The sequence below is a fragment of the Callorhinchus milii genome, unplaced genomic scaffold (assembly GCF_018977255.1).
Source record: "Callorhinchus milii isolate IMCB2004 unplaced genomic scaffold, IMCB_Cmil_1.0 Scaffold39, whole genome shotgun sequence".
NCBI lineage: Eukaryota > Metazoa > Chordata > Chondrichthyes > Chimaeriformes > Callorhinchidae > Callorhinchus > Callorhinchus milii.
Window position 1 is genome coordinate 553,631 of NW_024704780.1, and position 19,756 is coordinate 573,386.

Genomic DNA, 19,756 nt, shown 5'->3' on the forward strand with positions numbered 1-19,756 from the left:
AGGGCAACATACAATTGACACTTATACAGTGCCTCTCACTTCAGGGAGACATCCCACAGCGCCTGACAATTTCAGGTGACATTATTATAATAATAATAATCCTTGCATTTGATATAGCACTTTTCATGTCTTCACAGAATACACTGGAAAGTGAATTGACTGTATATTTGTGGGCGAAACACGGCAGCCAATTACAGAAGACGGAATCTCCTTGTAGCTATGGTTTACACTTACACAGCAGGGTCCCACAAACAGACATGGATTGAGTGCCAAATTATTATTATTTTTTAAGGTATTATTATCCACAGAAAAGCGATTCGCCAATCGATTAACAACCGGGTTCCTACTTACTGCTAGGTAAACAGGCGTGTGGAGTAAGGAAACTTGCCCAACATTTCGCCCTGCCGGAAATTGAACCCAGGTCTCAGGGACATCCACCCTAAGTGAAAGGCACTGTATAAATGTAAACCATAGCTACGAGGAAATTCCGTCTTCTGTAATGTGAAACCTGGCAAAGCAATCTCAAGCCGTAGGGATTTAGTTCCATAGCTATCCTCTCTCCATCCTCCTCCCACGCCCCTCTATTCCCTTCTCCCTGATACATGCATCTAGTTTTCTCTTAAATGCATTAATGTTTTCTCCTTCAACCACAGCTTCTGGCAATGAGTTCCAGCATTTAATGAAACTCTGAAATCTGTAATTTTTTTTAAAAAAAGACACACACACACACATACCCAAACATAAATGACATGTAAGCATTGCAGACTGGGGTACAGGCACAGTTCAGTGACCATGCATTCTGGCCACTGCTGTGAAAATCCCAGGACATCATCTCTGCAACCAGTAAAACATACGGGAACTGAGACAAGACAAACGAACAGGAAGGCAACATGCGAAATCAACACAGTGGGCAGAACACTGAGCTGACATCTTTTACCTCATTCAAGCAACACATCACTGGACCACCAATGAGTTACCCAATATTTGGGTTTCAGGCATCCTAATAAAAGGAATGTTATTATGCCCTTCTCCCATGTTATTCTCTTTAGTCTCCTTTCTCAGCATTTGTTTCATGATTGGGGACTGCTGCATGCCGGCCACAAGTTGCTATTCTTCATGCGTGAAGCAAGATGGTCATCTTCAGCAGGAAAATAATAATTCTAGCACTTGATATAGCTTAATCATGTTAATAATAACATTGTTGAGACATGATAAAAGCACTTCAATATATTGTGAAGCGGATTGGACTGTGTATTTTGTGGGCAAAATACTCTACATTAAGTGGCATCACAACCTAGAATAATCTGGTTTTCTCCCAAATCCCAAGATCAAATCTGGCACCTTCCTAGCTAGGTGGCGAAATACAACACCACACAATTAATTTACAACACAGAGTTACAGGAGCTGTTTTGTGGCCTTTAGGCGTTGCAGGCACAAGTTTTGTTTGAACTTTGCACTGAAGATTTTTTTGGGGGTAATTTTCAACCTGAAACACTGGTGGTGAAACTAACACCACTAAACTCTAAGGCACAACACTTGTCTCCTACCTCCTGCGATCACTGTAAATTCTGTTCACTCGATCCCATTCTGCATGCAGCTGTGTCAGAGCATCTCCTATTTGCACGACCTCAGAACCAGAGGCTTCGAGTAGAGCATCTGGCTGGTTTTCGTGGACATTCTCGATCTGTTCTCCAAGCTTTTCCAATGTTTCCTTTATATTCTGCAAGAAATTCAGGCGCTCAACTGTTAACACAAACGCTAATGAACAAAGCAACATTCGGAAAACAAGATTTTAATGGAGAGCGCAAATATCCCAACAAATTCTATAAACTACAGTATATAATTGGCCCCTGACTTTCAGTAATCCCCCCAACGGAGCTGGCCACAGAGGGCTCCTGACTAAAGCCACAGTCAACCTCAATCAAAAGCTAAGAGACGGCCAATTCTCCCGGCCGCTCCTCTGATCATCCGTCTTTGCATCGGACATTTAACTGCCAGCAAACTTGCAACTTGAATTAAGCCTCAGTGCTAAATGAAGGAACAAGATCGGTGCTCAGTAATCTGAAGAGTTTGATAACATTCACATTTTTCCTCCTCAAAATGGAATTATGATCCTTGACAATTAGTGATGTTGTTTTTACTAACTGGGCCCTAACAATTCAATGCTGATAGTAGTTTGCAGGACAGTGAATAGTACAGAACTATTCTCCTACTGTCCATTCCAGCCCCATCTCCCGCCACACTAATGAGTGCTCACTCCAGCTCACGAGCTGGGACAAACATTGCCTCTGTTTTGACCTCAACTCTCCTTTTAGCCTTCCATCCAGGTTCTGACTAAGTCCACTGTCCTCCATCTCTGCTACATTGCCCAGCTCCATCACTACCTCACTCTCATACCCTAGTCAAAACCCTTATCCACGTCATAGTTACTTCCAGACTGGACTTCTGCAATGCCTTGCTTGCCAGTACCCTGGCTTTCACTGTCCTTCAGCCAACTCTCCCATCCTCCCACTCCACTTTGTAAAGCACTTTAAGACTTTAAGCAGAAGGCACTATGTAAGTGCAAGTATTGCTGCTGTTGTTTGACCAAAGCAAATCATTGGGTTAAGGAGATGGAAATTTACAAGAGCCCACTGCCTTTTACAATTAGGCTTTGTAAGTAAACCCAGGTCAGAAGCCATCAAAGAGTTACACAAAAATGTCAGTTATAGTTCCTTTGTAATCTTTTTAGAAATGTGGGAATGAGTGAGAAAGGCCGAATATGCCTTTGATCAAGAATAAAGCTAATTATCTTGGTGTTGAGGGTCAGGAAATACTCTTCAAGAACAGTCTGATTTTCAAAGCTGATGACTTATCTGGGTTTTTGACACAATATGTTTCAGTGCTTATGTCATATCTATTTAATGTGTTTCTTGTTTTTGGTTAAAAAAAATACATCTTGTGTATCATATAAGGAAGATATTGTCTTTGGAAACCATCCTTGTTAATTCATATCCCAATACACCAGAAGCCTTATAAAAAAGACTCTCTCTCCTCTGCTAACGTAACCCCGTATCTTACTCTCCTTTTTGCTTCCTACAAGTAAATACTGGGTTGGGTTTAAAGATTTAAGCACAATAATATTTGGATCTCTTCCAGATCAGCTAATTGTAGGAGTGACCACTTGTACATGTATTCCCTCTATTGATTCCCTGCCTGCATGACGTTTTAAAGTTTATGCACAATAAACTGCATCTGTCACCACTTGGCCCAGTTATCTTAAAGCTCTAAATTCTCTGAATCTAACTCCACTGCTTCTCATTTCTCCATCACCTCCTATTTTGATAACATCTGTTAAGTTGCAGATTCTTTTCATGAAACCCTCGTTCCAATTATTTATTCTACATACCTTGAGGGAATCTTCTTGACTTGAGAAATCCTCATACTTTCACTGTTCAGCTCCGGTGAATTCAAAAGCAGTTCAATATCCGCCATAGCTAGTAATGCCTTGTTAATATCCAAAAGGTAAGATGGGAAGAACTGTGATCCTATTCCAGTACTGCCTGTGTAACGACTATCACTTCCTGGTTTTGTTCTCGTTCCTAATTGGACAGACAGAAGGCAAAATTAATATAATACAATTGACATCTTATAGCATCTTTCACGTCACGAGGATGTCCCAAAGGCTTCACAGTTATGGATTGGCAACCGAGCTGGGAAGCGGGGAGGAAGGGAAAGATGGCCGAAAGCACAGTCAAAGAAATACGATTTAAGACCCGTCTTGGAAGAGGTGAGAGAGCAAGTCAGAGAGAATCAGGAACTAGTTCCAGACAGTGCGACAGAATGGCTGAAACCCCACCTGCCAATGGTGGGGTAGATAGGGCAAGGGACATGAAGCTGGCCAGTGCTCCCTGAACAAATGGAGCGGCGAGGACAGTGAGGCTGGAGGAAGTCACAGAGCTAAGGTGGGTGTAACAGCAAAGCTGCACTGCAAACTTATCAGTGATATTCTCGGGAAACCCAGGTTTAGCTTTTAAAATACAACAGAACCGCTAAAAATCTAAATCCACTTTCCAAACATACAACAAACCATTTTGCAGAGATATTCTACTAATGCAGAGAAAAACACACCCATTTGAACTCAGGAGCTACACCTTCGCTATGTTAGACTGTCATCTTAATGTACACATTTGAACTCGCCCTTGTACTGACAGTCACAATAACTCACCCTGGGGGTGCTACACTAGTTTCAGCCAGAAAAAAAGTTGGTGTGGCTATCCCAAACTCTACCAATGAGACATCAAGGATTGGCATTACAGCACCTTTCAAAGGGTCGATAGGTTACATAATCTAGTATAAGAACACGGGGGTGGGGGAGATGAAAGTGAGGAAGAATTGAGAATTCACCATGACCACCACCACCATTTAAAATACACTTGATTCCTTGGGTGTTTTTAATCACCAATGCATGATGGTATGAACACTTCCAATGTGTTAGAATATTATACCTATTAGATTGCCATACAATTTGCTCATAACTCAAATGGAAATTAGCTCATGTGGTTCGTCTGAGATTTTATCCGTCAAACTCTATGAGGTCAGATTCCTTTAGATGAACTGATTAAATTATTTGGGGCCCTAGTCTAATAGTTGATCAGCATTTGGTTGAAACTGGCATTCAGATCAAAATATAAAAGGAGGTTGTGTTTTTGAAAGCACTTAACAGTACTACTGCCAAAGGACAGTGAAATTATTTAAACTTCACTAATTAATTTAATTTATTAACAATCCTTGCATTGGTATGAATACCTGTGTTATATCATTTGATGCAACACTGGATTAAAGACTGTGCATTTGTACAGCTCCTTATCACATTGAATCATATTATGTAACATTATGTTGCAATTTATTTTGTTTATAGTTTGATTAACATCCTGGTAAAATCATTTAATGGATTAGCTGACAGCCACATAATCATATAAGCGGTCCCGCAGCTCAAAGTCAAGGCAGTATAACTGCTACTTGTACTCAGTTTCCTGTAGAAAATACATTTAACAGTGAGAAGAGGAAGTAGGAAAGTTGGAAAGTTCCTTAGTTAAAATTGCACACTGGATGGAATTGAGCGAGGCTTCTGTATGCACTGGTTTTGATCACTGCATTTTCTCTAAGCAAATAGTTTTTTGAACCATTCACAAATAAACAGGTCTACTTAAACCCAGAAAGAGGCAGTAATTCTCAATACTTCTCCTCTCCCTTTTTTCTTGTAAAGTTGGAGGGAAGGAGGGAAGGGGAGGGAGAGCAGCAATCATTTGTTCCAAAACTATTTCACAAACAGCCATAAGGAGGACAATCAATTTTGTCTGGAGCACTGGAGGCCAGGACACCAGGAGACACTCCATTCCCTTTTAAAAAGTCTTATACAAAGGACCAACAGTGCAACAACACACATTCCCCAGTACTGCACTGGAGAGTTAGCCTAAACAACACTACAAACAACAAATTACATTTATATTTGCCTTTCACATCAGGGGCACCTTCCCGAGGCACTTGTCAGAGATTGGGACCACGGGGCGTGGAGGGCAGGGAGGATAGAGTTAGGGGGTATCTGAGTGCACAGTCGAAGAGGAGGGTCTGAGACGTGTTTTGAAGGAGGCAACGGAGGGAGCAAGACAAAGGGACTGGGGGATGGAGTTCCAAAGGGTGGGGGTAGAGAAGCTGAAGGTCCGACCACCAATGGTGGGGCTGGCTGGTCGGGGGACGTGGAGCAGGCCAGAGTCTGCTGAGCGGAAGACATTTTGTATTTTAAATAAAATGTTGATGTGGGTTAGCAGGTCACAGAGGTAGGAAGGAGCAAAGCCTTGAAGGTGAGGATGAGGATAGCGAGTTGGGGTCTAGGGAGCCAGCGGAGCTGGGCAAAGGTGGGGTGTTAGGGTCACGGTGCGGGTGAGGTCTCGAGCTGCAGAGTTCTGGATGATCTGTAGCTTGTGGAGGGAAGAGTTGGGAAGGCCCGACAAACAGGGAGTTGGACTAGTCAAGCCTAGATGTAATAAATGCGTGAATGAGTGGCCTGAGAGATGAGGCAGTAGCGAGCCGGGCGATGTTGCAGAGGTGCGTGAAGGCCAAGCAGGTCTTGGCACAAATGTGGGGTAGAAAGGATAGCTGAGGATCAAACAAGACACCAAGATTCCAGAGTGGCTTAGCAAGGTGGAGTGTGCATCCATGGATGGTGATGCTTTCAGAGCCTGAGGTGAGGAGGCACTGACAGAGCCAATCAGGAGAGCCTCGGTCTTGTTGACATTCAACTGGAGAAAGTGAACTCTCATCCAGGACTTGATGTCTGACAGATATTCTGTCAGGACACCAGTGGCCCTGGAGTCAAGGGTGGAAGCAGAGAGGTACAGTTGGATGTCATCCGCATACATGTGGAAGTTGACCCCATGTCTGTGGATGATTTCACCAAGTGGGAGCAGGTAGATATTTGAAGAGGAGGGGACTTAGGACAGAGGCCTGAGGACGCCGCATGAGACGGTGCGGGGACTGGGAGAAGAAGCCGTTTGTGGAGACAATGTGGAGATGACGTGAGAGGTACGATCTGAACCAGTCAAGGACAGAACCGTGAAGGTTGAGGTGAGAGAAGCGGTGGAGGAGGTTAGAGTGGTCAACAGTGTCAAAAGCAGCAGAGAGGTCAAGGAGGACAAGGATCCTGTTCACAAAATGTCAATGGCAATAATAAACCTTGCAGTCGATTTAGGGCCTTATCACGTCTTTGAAACGTCTCAAAGCGCTTCACAGAACATACTGTAAAGTGGATTGACTATATTTTGTGGGTAAACGCGGCAGCCAATTTCGCCCAACAGACAGCAGCAAATGGTAAAATGTATGAGCTTTGAAGCTTATTGATGACAAAGCCACAAGGCAGCTCTGAAGGCCTTTCTTAGTCTCCCATGTATTGAGTGACTTGATTTAAGCCTGATGGCAACAGTGCCATTACCACTGGCCTCAAGACTGCCTGGGGCAGAGAGAGGGAAAATAATACCTCCTTGGCTTCTTCTGCTGATCACAGTGCAGTGACCTCCAGAGAAAAAAAGCATCTGTGTGGACATTAAATGAAGAAAGGATCAGCTTTGATGGCCACATTGTTGAACTTGCTGCTGACTCTCACCGCAAAGGATGGCAACCTGGACGAGGTACCAAAGAGCTACACCTTAGCACGAGTCAGTGACTTCAGGAGAGAGAGGAAAACTGAAGTGTTCCACAGACAGAAGGCAGCTTTAACACTGGTATTCTTTGGAGACTTGCTGTGCTGATGCACAAGATGCTGAGGTGCAGCAGCATGTGGTTTCATGTGGTAATTTCTCTTCGTTTTTAGTCTCCAGCTGTTTGGCATTACTGATTTATTCTGTAACCTGAAAATCTGGGGAACCTTGGCCTTAATCATAGAATCATTAATTTCCTAATGCAAATGCACCTGCACATAAAATCCATTGAAATCCCGTCAGTAGAATGTTTAGATGTGCATGTTGCAATTTCCACCTCTCACACACTATCCTTGTGGTAATTCTTTTTTCTTACCGGGCTCTTTAAATGCAGCTGTTGGTAAGTAACAAACTGGGACTCTATCTGATGCCAGCGCATGTCCACACGGCTGCTCTCTTTTTCTGGGGAGGCTCCATGACAAGCCAGACTCTGGCCCTTCATTTGCAGCGCAGCGAATTCCCCTCTGCGCTCTTCAAACTTCTGGGTTAGTTCCTGAAAATCAAAACCACATTTTAATTCAACAGCTCCAGGTTACAATTAATTATTCTGAGAGTGCAATACCCTATAATGGAATTTCCAAAAATTCTGTACAATTTAAAATTTCTCATGGAGATAGGTGCATGAGAAATTTCAGACATATTATATAATAAGGCCAAGACCAGAAACACAGCAGATATGGTGATAAGAGAGGTGACAGGGCCAAATAACTTTAGGTCACAGGTACAACAATAAGTGGCTATCACAACCACCAGTTAATGAATAAGCTAGTAGCCTGGTTAAGATCACGCTGGATTGTGGAGCAAACCATGGCCTCGCTCAGTGTCTCCCGGACCTCACCTTCTTCCAATTTGGAATTGGGCAGATCGATGGCAGATGAAATTCAATATAGAGAAATGCAATGTTCTTCGCATGGGGACAAAAATCCAGGAAGGGTCTATTATTTAAATGGTAATAATCCGTATGGAAAACGAAAAGGACCTGGCGGTCCTGATTGACAATAAATTGAAGCTATCACAACAGTGCTCGGTAGCAGTGAGTACAACAACAACATTACATTGGTATAGCGCCTTTCACGTCACTGACCTTACAGCTGAGCTGTATTAAAAAGGCAATATTGAGCCGAAATAGTGGGGTAATCCTGACACTTCATAAATCACTGGTGCGACTGCACTTGGAATACTGTGTGTAGTTTTGGTCACCACAATATAAAAAGGATATTACAGCGATTGAGAGGATACAGCGGCAGGAAACCAAAATGGTTGAGGGGATGCAGAGACTGGACTACGACGAGCGATTAGATAAACTGGGTATGTTCACAATGGAGACGAGAAGGTTGAGGGGCAATATGATTATGGTCTTTAAGATTCTGAAGTGAATAGATAATGTAGACCATGAAAAGCTGTTTTATTTTGTACTTCACAGTAGAACCAGAGGACATGCCTACGATTGAAGGGGAGTAAATTCAGGACAAATCTGCGGAAACATTACTTCAGTGAGGAGTAGTAAACTTATGGAGCAGGCTCCCGAGGGAGACGGTGGAAGCAGCAAATGTTGTTTGTTTCAAGAACAAATTAGATAGCTTTCTGATAGCAAATAACATCTTGGAATACAATATATAATTTGGGACACAACATGTCAAGCTACCACCAGGATGGTGGAAGGCGGACTAGTTGCACTTTGGTCTTCTTTCACCGAGCAAATTCTTATGTTCTAATATTGGAACTTGGATCAGGCTACAAATTAATTTAATTCTTGGATACCATTTTGACATTAATGTCTCAGGGGATATGCTGTATAAATGATCTGTAAAATATAGTAATACAAATACCAGTACAGACAGTTGGACCAAATGGCATTTTCCATTCTGTATTATTCTATGTGAAAAAAAGTTAAAGCAGCTCAATTTTCCTACTTGTAACTTTTTTTCATCATCTGATCCATCCAAGTCCAACAGTTGTAGCTCAAAGCCATCCAGCCATTGTAGGAGGTTGTCTTTCTGTCCTCTGTACTGGTACCACCCAGGTGACAGCTCTCCTCCTTGCTTCCTCTGCATCAATTTCACCTCCTAAATACCAGGGGAGAGAACAAAGAGTTCTGTCTCTAATCCTAATGATTCATCTCCGCATTCATCATTCACTGGTCAAGGATACTGTGACTCATCTTGAAATAGATGCACTGAACTGTAGTAAACTCAGGACTGCTTCCAAAGCTGCAGTAAAAACTTCACACTGTAGATCCAAATGTGTAAACATTCAAATGCTTAAGAACATCCCCCCAACATGCAAGGCATTTTATAAATTTAAATTGTATTTCATTGCATCTTACATTTCCCTGCTATATTTTTAATTCTCATTTTAACTACAACGTTTCCCATACCTTAATGGTATTGTACTGGGTTTGTAGAAGGGTAAGTTTTTTATGGATTTGCTTCCGCTTGCCATCGTCGTCTGTTATCTGCAGTATCTGCTCGCCTTTCTGTAGGATGTTCTCTATATCTGCTTCCTCTTCATCCATCTACAAATAGGTAAGCAACACAATGGATTGCACACAGTCACAGGTAACCTGAAAACTATAGCTTTCAAATAGCAAAAGGGCTTGAGCAAGTGAAATCCATGTTTGTATATTGTGGTGTAGAGAGACAAATTCCTCATAGATATATTACAGTCAAAGGTTCACACAAAATGAAGAGAGGAAAGAAAAAGTTTTCTGGTTGAAAGTACTTCAGGAGGAAAACGGATGGTGCAGTACATATAGATAATGTCCTTTCACCTCTTGGACCTTTGTGGAGTCCAGTAGTTCAGTTGTTAGAGCGCTCGCCTTGCAAGCGAGAAACATGCGTTCGATTCCCGACAGGAATCCTTGCAGCTATGGTTTACACTTATACAGTGCCTTTCACTTAGAGTGGATGTCCCTGAGACCTGGGTTCAATTCCCAGCAGGGCGAAATGTTGGGCAAGTTTTCTTACTTCACATGCCTTTGTTTATCTAGCAGTAAGTAGGAACCCGGTTGTTAGTTGATTGGCAGATTGTTTTTCTGGGGATACTAATCCCTCAAAAGAAAACAATAATAAATTGGTCACTTCACTCCATGACTATTTGTGGGGCACTGCTGTGCGCAATTGGCTGCCATGTTTCGCCCACAAATATACAGAGAATTCACTTTACAGTATATTCTGTGAAGTGCTTTGAGACGCCTAGAAGACGTGAAAAGCACTATATCAAATGCAAGGAATGTTATTATTATGCGACCTGGGTTCAAATCCACCCAATTTTGTACTGTGGATCAATCTTCAATTCTCATCGACTACAACTCCTGTGAGTTCACAAGCAACTGTGTTTTTAAGAACAAATTCAACTTGGATCAAGATGCAGACCAGCCAAATTTCTGATGATCTCCAATTGAGTTAGTCAATACCACTTGACAATGACAATAGCTGGAAACTGACTGTATTCAGCAGTCTGCAAATTATGTAATTTTGACATTACTGACTTTACTTTTGGCAAGCTACGGGAGCCCAGTAATTACTCTAAAACACTTTCAGTCATTGCAATGTGACAAGGTGCTATAAAAGTGCAAGTTACCTCTTCTTTATATATTAACTTGAACAGATTTGCTTCCCCATTCTTTCAGTTCCCTGACTTTCTACATTCATCAGACCAAATCTGTGATTTAGCCAGTACTTCAGCACCTTTTTCTTTAAGATAGATTATAAAGCAGTGCTTGTGGTCTATATACTCTCAATCTGCCTTACAACAGGGCTCTGATAGCAAGTCAGTGGTTTGATATTCACTACGCACATTCATTGTGATTTCATTTCCTACCCACCAGCGAGCTATTGTGTTAAAGAAACTGGTAAGTTACCGGTTATTAAGTCACCTCCTACGTCAATTGAAGCATGATTGGGCTATAATGGGGTTCTACTGTATTACCAATGCTTGCATAAGGTACTCCATAACAGTAAATATGATCTGTGTCAAAATGAAGTATGGGTCTTTCAACTACTGGACACGATACCAGTCTGACGCAGCGGCTTTCTGCCAGAACTGTTCCAGACATCACACATTATCAACACTCTGGCCTTCAAACTGAAAGCAATTTATCTACACAGCATGACATTCAACAACATTACCTGATTCAGCATTAGGCTAGTTGGAGGCATTACACACGACCCTGGCAAGGGTACTCTATTATTGTTCTTGCAGCCCACAAAGCAGACGCCGATTCTAACCTCCCATTTCCCATCTTCAACTTCACCAAACAAATACATTGAAAAAACAGATTTGCTGTCGATTGACACCTTCTCATGCATTTATAGCCAATTTGAATGCATTTATAGCAATCTCTGCAATATAGGACAAATTATGAAGAGCATTTAGGTAAGCTAAAACTCTCAGGCCTTTAAAAGTGACATCTATAAGAGGGGATCTTACAGAGGTACAGGCACGGCTAAATGGGATAGAAAAAATAAACCCAGAAGACTACTTTCAGCTCCGTCAAAGCACCAGGACAGGATAGCACAGGTTCAGGCCTGAGAAGGGAAATTTTAACAGACAGGAGGTTTTCTTTACACAGAGGATAATCATCAGCTGGAACCATGACCAGGAAGGGTAGCAGATGCCAGGAGAGCATAATCATGCAAGAACTGGGTATTCTGGAAATACAAGATCAAACTTTCTTCACTTGAACCTGTGATCTTGTGATTTGTGCATGAAACAAACCAATGTCAATTCAGCCCATTGCTACAATACTGCCAATAAAACATTTGGCAACTTTTGTCCAAAATCCCGTTTTACCATACAAACGTAAGACACAGCAAGAAGCCATTCACCCATTTTTGTCAAGTATATTGCTTCCCCTAGGAAGCCATCCATCCCAATCCCAATTCCCTGCTATTTGCTTGTACCCTGTAAATTAACAGATTTACCAGTGATATGTTCCAGTATTCTTACCTTTTCATCACTTGGCATTTTGTCTCTTAAGTGCAGCCATCTCTCCAATTGATCCATTTTGCTTTGCAGGTCAGCTTCAAAGTGATCCATCTCAAATGACACCTGGTTGTCACTCTTAAGAACTGGTCTGAAGCCGTTTTCATAGCTCACAGCATTGCGTGTTGCTGCCGCCATCTATAACAAAGCGCAGGAAATTTACAATCAAATCAAGACCAACAGGATAGCGTCAGGCTACAGCTATGTCCAGTCAATTATTAAAAAAGTGCAGGTCAAGAAACAGAGAGCTGCTGTTTCCACTCACAACGATAGCTCAGTGTAGGAAAACTGCCAATGTCTGACTCTCAAGTTATGTTCTTTTTCTCAGTTTACACGTTGCCTAAGTTCTTGACATTTGTAAGATCAATGTAAATGGGAGACTTACAAAACTAGTACTAGTACAATTAGAAGCTGCCCAAAGAGGTAGTTAACACAGCTCATCAGACCTAGGTTAAGCCAAAATTGCCAAGATCTTTCTTGTGGGTGTGGAGGATAAGTCTATTATAACTATAAACTAGAGTCACACAGGTGGTGATGGTGGGTAGGAGAGAAATGTGATCTGTGCCCAATGGGAGCCAGGAATACTCAGCAGGTCAGGTAGCATCTACGGACAAAGGAAAATGGGTCGACATTTCGGGTCGATGACCCTTCATCAGAAACGTTCTAACGAAGGGTCATGGACTCGAAAGGTTGACCCACTTTCCCTTCTCCATAGATGCTGACAGGAGGTTTTCTTTACACAGAGGATAATCATCAGCTGGAACCATGACCAGGATCTCTGTTTTTGTTTCAGATTTCTAGCATCTGCGGGATTTTGCATTTTAGAGCTAAGAATATCGTATTCGTCATTATTTTGCTCCTCAAATATCAATCGTAAGTTCTCAAAGTTATCTGGAATGCTCTGGATAGTCCAACAATCCTGATGAGAAAGTCAGGACGAGGTCAGAAATGGAGCAACATAAGCAATCTTGCCATATGCTCAGTGATACAGTTTGAAAGTAATCTTTTCGGTATGTTACCAGCTGAATATGTTCCGCCATCAACTGCTCCCTGCATCATTCCAGTGTTCCCCTGTCTTAATGTTCTACTGTACAACATAGAAAATTAGGTCTCAAAGCAAATTTTGTGGCAGAATAAAAGAACTACTGTAGCCACTCAATAAAGCATCTGATTAATTCGAATTTCTAGATGAATAATTTTAATAACAGAGACATCTATGTCATAAGTGTTTTGGCTTTGTACCACAGCCCCAACTAGTAATAATTGATGGATTATTATCCATATTGAACAGGCTCCAGTCATCTCAAATGAAATGCAATACTTTGATTTCAACAAAAACTTTCATACTTCCCAAAAGATCAGCAGATCTGTAAAGAGCACAGTATTGTCAGTCGGTCAGGGCACTCACTTTTGCCGATTTGATGTGTTGAGACACCTTCTCAACGTCACGGTTGAGTTCGATGAGCTTTGGTTCCACCACTTCGCGGCAGGAATCACCATGACTGTTCATGAGGGAAACTGCTTGATCGCGTACGTTATCGACCTGCAGGCTGACGTCATCCAGCTCAGACTGAAGCCGCTGAGAGACGAGAGTCGACAGTTTTGAAAGGGTATAAACAAACTCGTCTACAGGATACATGCCGAGCAAAGCAATTGCCACTTTTGTGCCAAACATTAAATCAACAGCAATTTCTACTAGTTTACTGGTCAGCACTATTTCAGCAGTGACTAAACCTGGTTATAGATTTAAATTTTGATAGATTTTCATAATTAGACTATTTATTTCTTTTCCTCACTTAACTCAAACATGAAAAACATGAACGTACACAGTTGGAATTACTTTGTTATCCTTTGCAAGTGGAAAATAAAATAAATGAAATACTTCACATGCCTATTGAACAAGCAAATTGCAGTTTATTGTTGCATTAAAGCAGGTTGGTGAAATATGCTCCATTAAAATAATGGGAAGCAATGAAAGACAATAGGCCCCAAATTCCACAGTACAACGACCAGTAATGAAGATTTGACAGAATTTTTAGAGGTTTTAAAAATAATTATATTTCAATATACTGTCTAAAATTCTGAAAGTTTTTTTTAGTTGAAAAAATCTGGTAACTCCACAAGACTGTTAATTTAATTGGACACTACAATTGGTTCTGCATATTTAAGAGTGATATAGGCAAGGGTATGGAGTCAATGGAACTGAATGAATTGCTTCTTCGTAGAACCAGCACAGACACTATGGGGTGAATATGCCTTTATTCTGCATTATATAAAGACAGCATAGACGTCCTCTCGGGCATTAAAGACACTACATAAATATAAATTTTATTATAAGTTTCTATGGTTCTAACTCATGTTTGGAAAAACACAGAAATAATCACAAATATATTTAATCACAAGAATCCTAATTTTTCTAGCTGCAATAATAAACAAAATACATTTGGAGTACCCAGGCTGGTAATCGCCTCTATTTATCACAGTTAAATAAATGATATACCAACACTGTTGACTTGTTTTCCCACCCCGTAAGTTTACTACATTTAAATTAATCATAAAGAGATGAAGTCCCTCTATTGGGCATTACAACAAAGTCTGTGTTATTAAATCTGAAGACAGATTTGATGATTGTTGATGGCTGCATCTCAGTAGCTGGAAGCAATCATTTAGGTGCTAAGCTGTAGTGCTATACTGCCACTGCCTCCGTGGACTGAAAATGCCAATTCCAATTGGCAGGCCAGCCAGAGAGATGCGATATTTAATATCTTTCTAAAGCAATATTACATTATAAAAATGGCGTGGGCCAAAGCTGCAATGAGGAAAATTCTTCATTCTGTCCACAAGTACAAATAATTAAGGCGTCATCCAAACGTGGATGTGCGTGTGGGCGGCAGAGAAAGAAGAAAGTAAACCATATGAAGCATGTTACTAAAGAGCAAGTGATAACACTTGAAGGTAAATAATAATAATAATCCTTGCATTTGATATAGCGCTTTTCACGTCGGGAGGACGTCCCAAAGCGCTTCACAGAACACACTGTAAAGTGAATTGACTGTATATTTGTGGGCGAACGCGTCAGCCAATGGCGCACAGCAATGTCCCACAAACAGTCGTATATTGAAAATGACCAATTTATTATTGTTTTTGAAGGGATTATTATTAGGCGTGTGGAGTAAGGAAACTTGCCCAAGGTATCGCCCTGCCTGGAATTGAACTCAGGTATCTCACTTGCAAAGCGAGTGCTCTAACCACTGAGCTACAGGACTCCACAAAAATGGTGTTCATCACCAGTGGAGCTCTACTTAGCCAACAGCAAATGTGATTTTGAAGCAGAAAATATAAGGGCTTCTTTACATTCAAAGTCACTTTACTGCTGGAAATAAATAATAATAAAACATCCTTGCACTTGGTCGAGTGCCTTCATATCAGGAGGACATCTCAAAGTGCTTTGTGAATATGCCGGGCAACTTGCACACAGCAATGTCCACAAATATCTATGAAGCAAATGACCCATTTTATCTGTGTAGACACCGGGAGAAACTCCCTTCTGTTTTTGAATACTGTCAAGGGATCTTTAACATATCCCTGAACTGGGAGACAGGATCTCTTTGTAACGTCAAATCCAAAAGACAGCACCTCCAACAATGCTCGCCTTGCATATACAAATTCAAAGTGCCGACCAGCAGCTTGAACCTACAGCCTTCTGTCTCAGAGGTGTAAGCGCTAACAACTGAGTTAGGCTAACACCTAAATGCCACTGTACAACTCCAAAAGTTGAGGTCTGGCATTAAAAGGCGAGGCAGTATTCAATAGTACTTCTCTCTTGGGACAACGGTTCATTTAGCTGTTGCTGAATCTTCCGCTGAGATGCAATTTCTTCCCCAATCTTCCCCCAAGAACAAATCTTCTAATCTTTACCTTAAGTGTTTCCTCCCTTTCACCAGTTGACTCCTTATCAATTTCGTCCAACAGAATTTCGGTTTGGTAGAGCCAGGTGCTTATGTAGGCAACATTTTGATCAAAGTTTTCCATCTGGTTCTGATGATCCTGCCAACAGTGACATGAAAAAGAGTCCATTTTGAACATTTAGTGATTTCTTTATTGCATTCACCTACAAATCCTTCCACATCTTAGCACTTCCTTATCGCTCCAATCTTCCACCCTACTTCTCTGCTCACCTCCTCCGCTCAGCATGTTGTCTCCTTCCACCATGAGTAGCCGAGCCTTCAGATCCTATGCCCCTAACCTCTGGAATCGCCTTACTCTACCATTCCATCTCATCTCCTCTCTATCTTTAAAATCTAAGTCTTCGATTGTGCCTATGGCTACCTTCACTTTTCCCCCTTGCTTGAGATCTGCCCTAATTCTTGTAGAGCACGATGAGAAACCTCCCTACATAAATGCAAGTTGTTGTTTTGCCCATAAATAACAAGTTGAGCGGCTTAGTGAAACATCACATGCAACTATGTTCACCATGCTGAAAGTGAGACAGGATTTCAACACTCCTTTGCTAAATGTTTGGAATCATTCCATAAAGACTCCCTGGCTGCCTTCTGCTGCAAAAGAAAGTCTCCCCCCTGTCAAAGGCAAGTAATATCTTGAGCCTGAAGGACAACCATACGTTGGGCTGTAATACCGTCTTATGTATGAGATTGCACAGAATTGCAGATAATTGGTAAAATTTGGAAGACTGTTATCTGCGTTTTCTAATGCAGTTATGAGAAACCAACTTCCAAATTCAGAATCAATTTCATAATTTTCCAAAATTGTGCTCAATTTTAAGACAATGGCTTTAGGAACTACATCTGCTTTACTTCTGCCCACTCATTTAATCCTTCCGTGTCACTTTGCAACTCTTTGATGCCCTCTTTACAACTTGACACCTTCCACCTTAGAGTCATCATCAAACGAGGAAATACTTCTCTCTTTTCCTATATATTAATGGGACAACGTTCCAAGATTTTTTTTCCCTTAGATGACAGCGTACTCCCATCTGTACAATGTAGTTGAAACAAATGAAGACATTTTCCGACTCCTTTATTTCAGGGAACAACAATGTGGTTAAAGCAAAAGTGTAAACCACATAGAAATCTAACCAGTATCAAGCAGCGATGTAGATTAATGCCTTATCTGTATTTTAGGGTTGTATCTATTTATATGACAATGTACTATATGCCAGCCTCGGCATGAAATTAAGACCAACATAAAAAAAATTAACTACCCTCTGCGTTTATTAATGTTGTGTCACAAACTGAACAGCTTGTATTTTTCCACCAGAACAAAAATCTAGAAATAGTGGACCGTCCAAAGGAGCTAAAGATTAACAGTTGCACTTTGTAGCACAATACGACAGAACCACAACAAACCACATACCTCTCTCGGTCTGCCCCAAGCCTGGACATGATCAAAACGATTAAAAAGCACAGGTTTGCACAAGGAATGTGGCATCTATCAACCTGACTGACACTCCAAGTCAACCCTCCCACCATCACCAGCTCAAACCAAATGCACCATTTGTAATATTTTAATTGACTTTAACAAAAAAAATTGAAATAACCTTAGTTCCGTCACGGTGCAAAATATTCCCGGAATTCCAATAATGTTTATTGTACTGTATCAACAGCCAATCTAAGAGACTCAGGAGCTTGATGCTCATTTCCAATAAGACTAGACTTTTACAGGTTGCTCTGTCGACGTTGGTTGCTGTCAACCAACACTTGATGCGAGATTACTTACCAGCAATGTGCTGCACCACCCCTCTGCCAGCATGCGGACCCTGCTCCAGCTCGTGTTCAGTGCACAGAGATTGTCCTCCAGATCAAGCTCACTGCCTTCTACCAGCCCCTGCAGTGCAGCACTACTCTTTGTCAGTTCAGCCTTCTTTGATTCCAGATCTTTCAGAATTAGCTACAAAGACAATTCACATTCATTGTTAATTTTTTTTTGTGGGAGAAGTGGGGGGAGGAAACATGAACCACAGAGAAATTCATTCCTCGTCTTTTTTTTAGAAAAAGATTAGTTTGGGATGAAGCAAAGCAACCCAACGAGAACAAATCACATCCACTCTGGTGTGATTCTGTGATAAAACCTAGAATAGAATAGGACAAGATGCCATCCTGTAACCTGTCATTCCCATGTATTTGTTTGTTCAGCTCTGTCACCCTTGATCTTTTTCAGTTGATTTGCTATCCGCATCTAGCTCCATTGCTGATGCACACTGCAGGCTGGGTAACCCAGGTCACTTTCCATCACATTAAGGAGATTCAGCGTCTTCCAGATTGTTCACTGCATATGGAGACTATTTGACCACATTGGAGCCCTCTTAACATCACACCGTCATTAGAAAAGATGGCTCCACAACAAGAAAATATAGATCGCAAGACTTGTCAATGTTTTTTTAAATGACCATATAAACAGCGTGAGAAAGAATAACTACATTGACTGACTGTGGCGCCAACACGCATCAATATTATAAAGTTTTGATTTTACCTGGTGAATAACCAAAACCAATAGGAACATTTGATGAGTAAAATTGATGAACAAGAAAAAAGCAGGTTTTTTTAAAAAAGGATTAGGGAAATGCAGATTGTGTTTTTACATGCGTGGAGTCCTGTAGCTCAGTGCTTAGAGCTTTGCAAGTGAGAGACCCGAGTTCAATTCCAGGCAGGGCGAAACCTTGGGCAAGTTTCCTTACTCCACACAGAGCCTAATAATAATCCCTCCAAAAACCAAAAACAATAATAAAAATTGGTCATTTTCAATCTACGACTGTTTGTGGGACATTGCTGTGCGCAATTGGCTGCCGAGTTCGCCCACAAATGTACAGTCAATTCACTTTACAGTGTGTTCTGTGAAGCGCTTTGGGACGTCCTCCCGACGTGAAAAGCGCTATATCAAATGCAAGGATTATTATTATTATTATAAAGCTGGCCATTGACAGACCACCATTGCATTTGTATCGTTTTTTGGGTCAGCCGAGTGTATGACACATGTGGAAACCCATCACCATGCTTAAGAGTATACATACCAAACGGAGTTCCTTGCATCCCACCTATACATGGAAATTTCCAAGAAATTTATTGGAATGGAAAGAGGCACCCATTCTGCTTAACTAATTCAGGAGAGTATTAGGCGCTAGAGTATTACTAGGTTGGAAGGATTAGGGACCCCAGAGTGTGCGTTGGGATACTGCAGGAATCTAGCAGCTAAAACCACATAGCTTGCCCTTGAGAGCATTGACTGGCAAGCTTTCCCACTGTTTGTCCAAGGACCTCACATTCAAATAAACGTGAGATCACTTAAACAGTGACCTCACATTCATTTGCGAAGAAGAACTAGTATTTGCATAGTACGGATAACGTCGAAACATCTCAAAGTGCTTTACAGTGAACCCACTTTAAGGCCTACCTCTTCGATTGCGCAAATAGTCACCTCCCCCTTCAAACCCTGCCCAGCATCTAATCCCATGCAGTGCACCGAGACTTTATATAGCGCCCTTCCTGCCTGAAGGGCACCATATAAATGCAAGATGTTGT

General features: G+C 41.4%; 1 protein-coding gene across 1 annotated transcript in view; it reads right to left on the minus strand.

Moving 5' to 3' along the window:
- Positions 1-1,658: 1,658 nt before the first annotated feature.
- Positions 1,659-19,756, minus strand: part of LOC121848079 (utrophin-like) — a 92,834-nt gene continuing 74,736 nt past the window's right edge. Inside the window, 9 exon segments of the mRNA XM_042345311.1 lie at positions 1,659-1,720; positions 3,389-3,581; positions 7,552-7,728; positions 9,149-9,301; positions 9,613-9,750; positions 12,186-12,359; positions 13,630-13,800; positions 16,140-16,268; positions 17,958-18,128. Coding sequence (XP_042201245.1) covers positions 3,528-3,581; positions 7,552-7,728; positions 9,149-9,301; positions 9,613-9,750; positions 12,186-12,359; positions 13,630-13,800; positions 16,140-16,268; positions 17,958-18,128 — 1,167 coding nt within the window. The 3' untranslated portion in view covers positions 1,659-1,720; positions 3,389-3,527.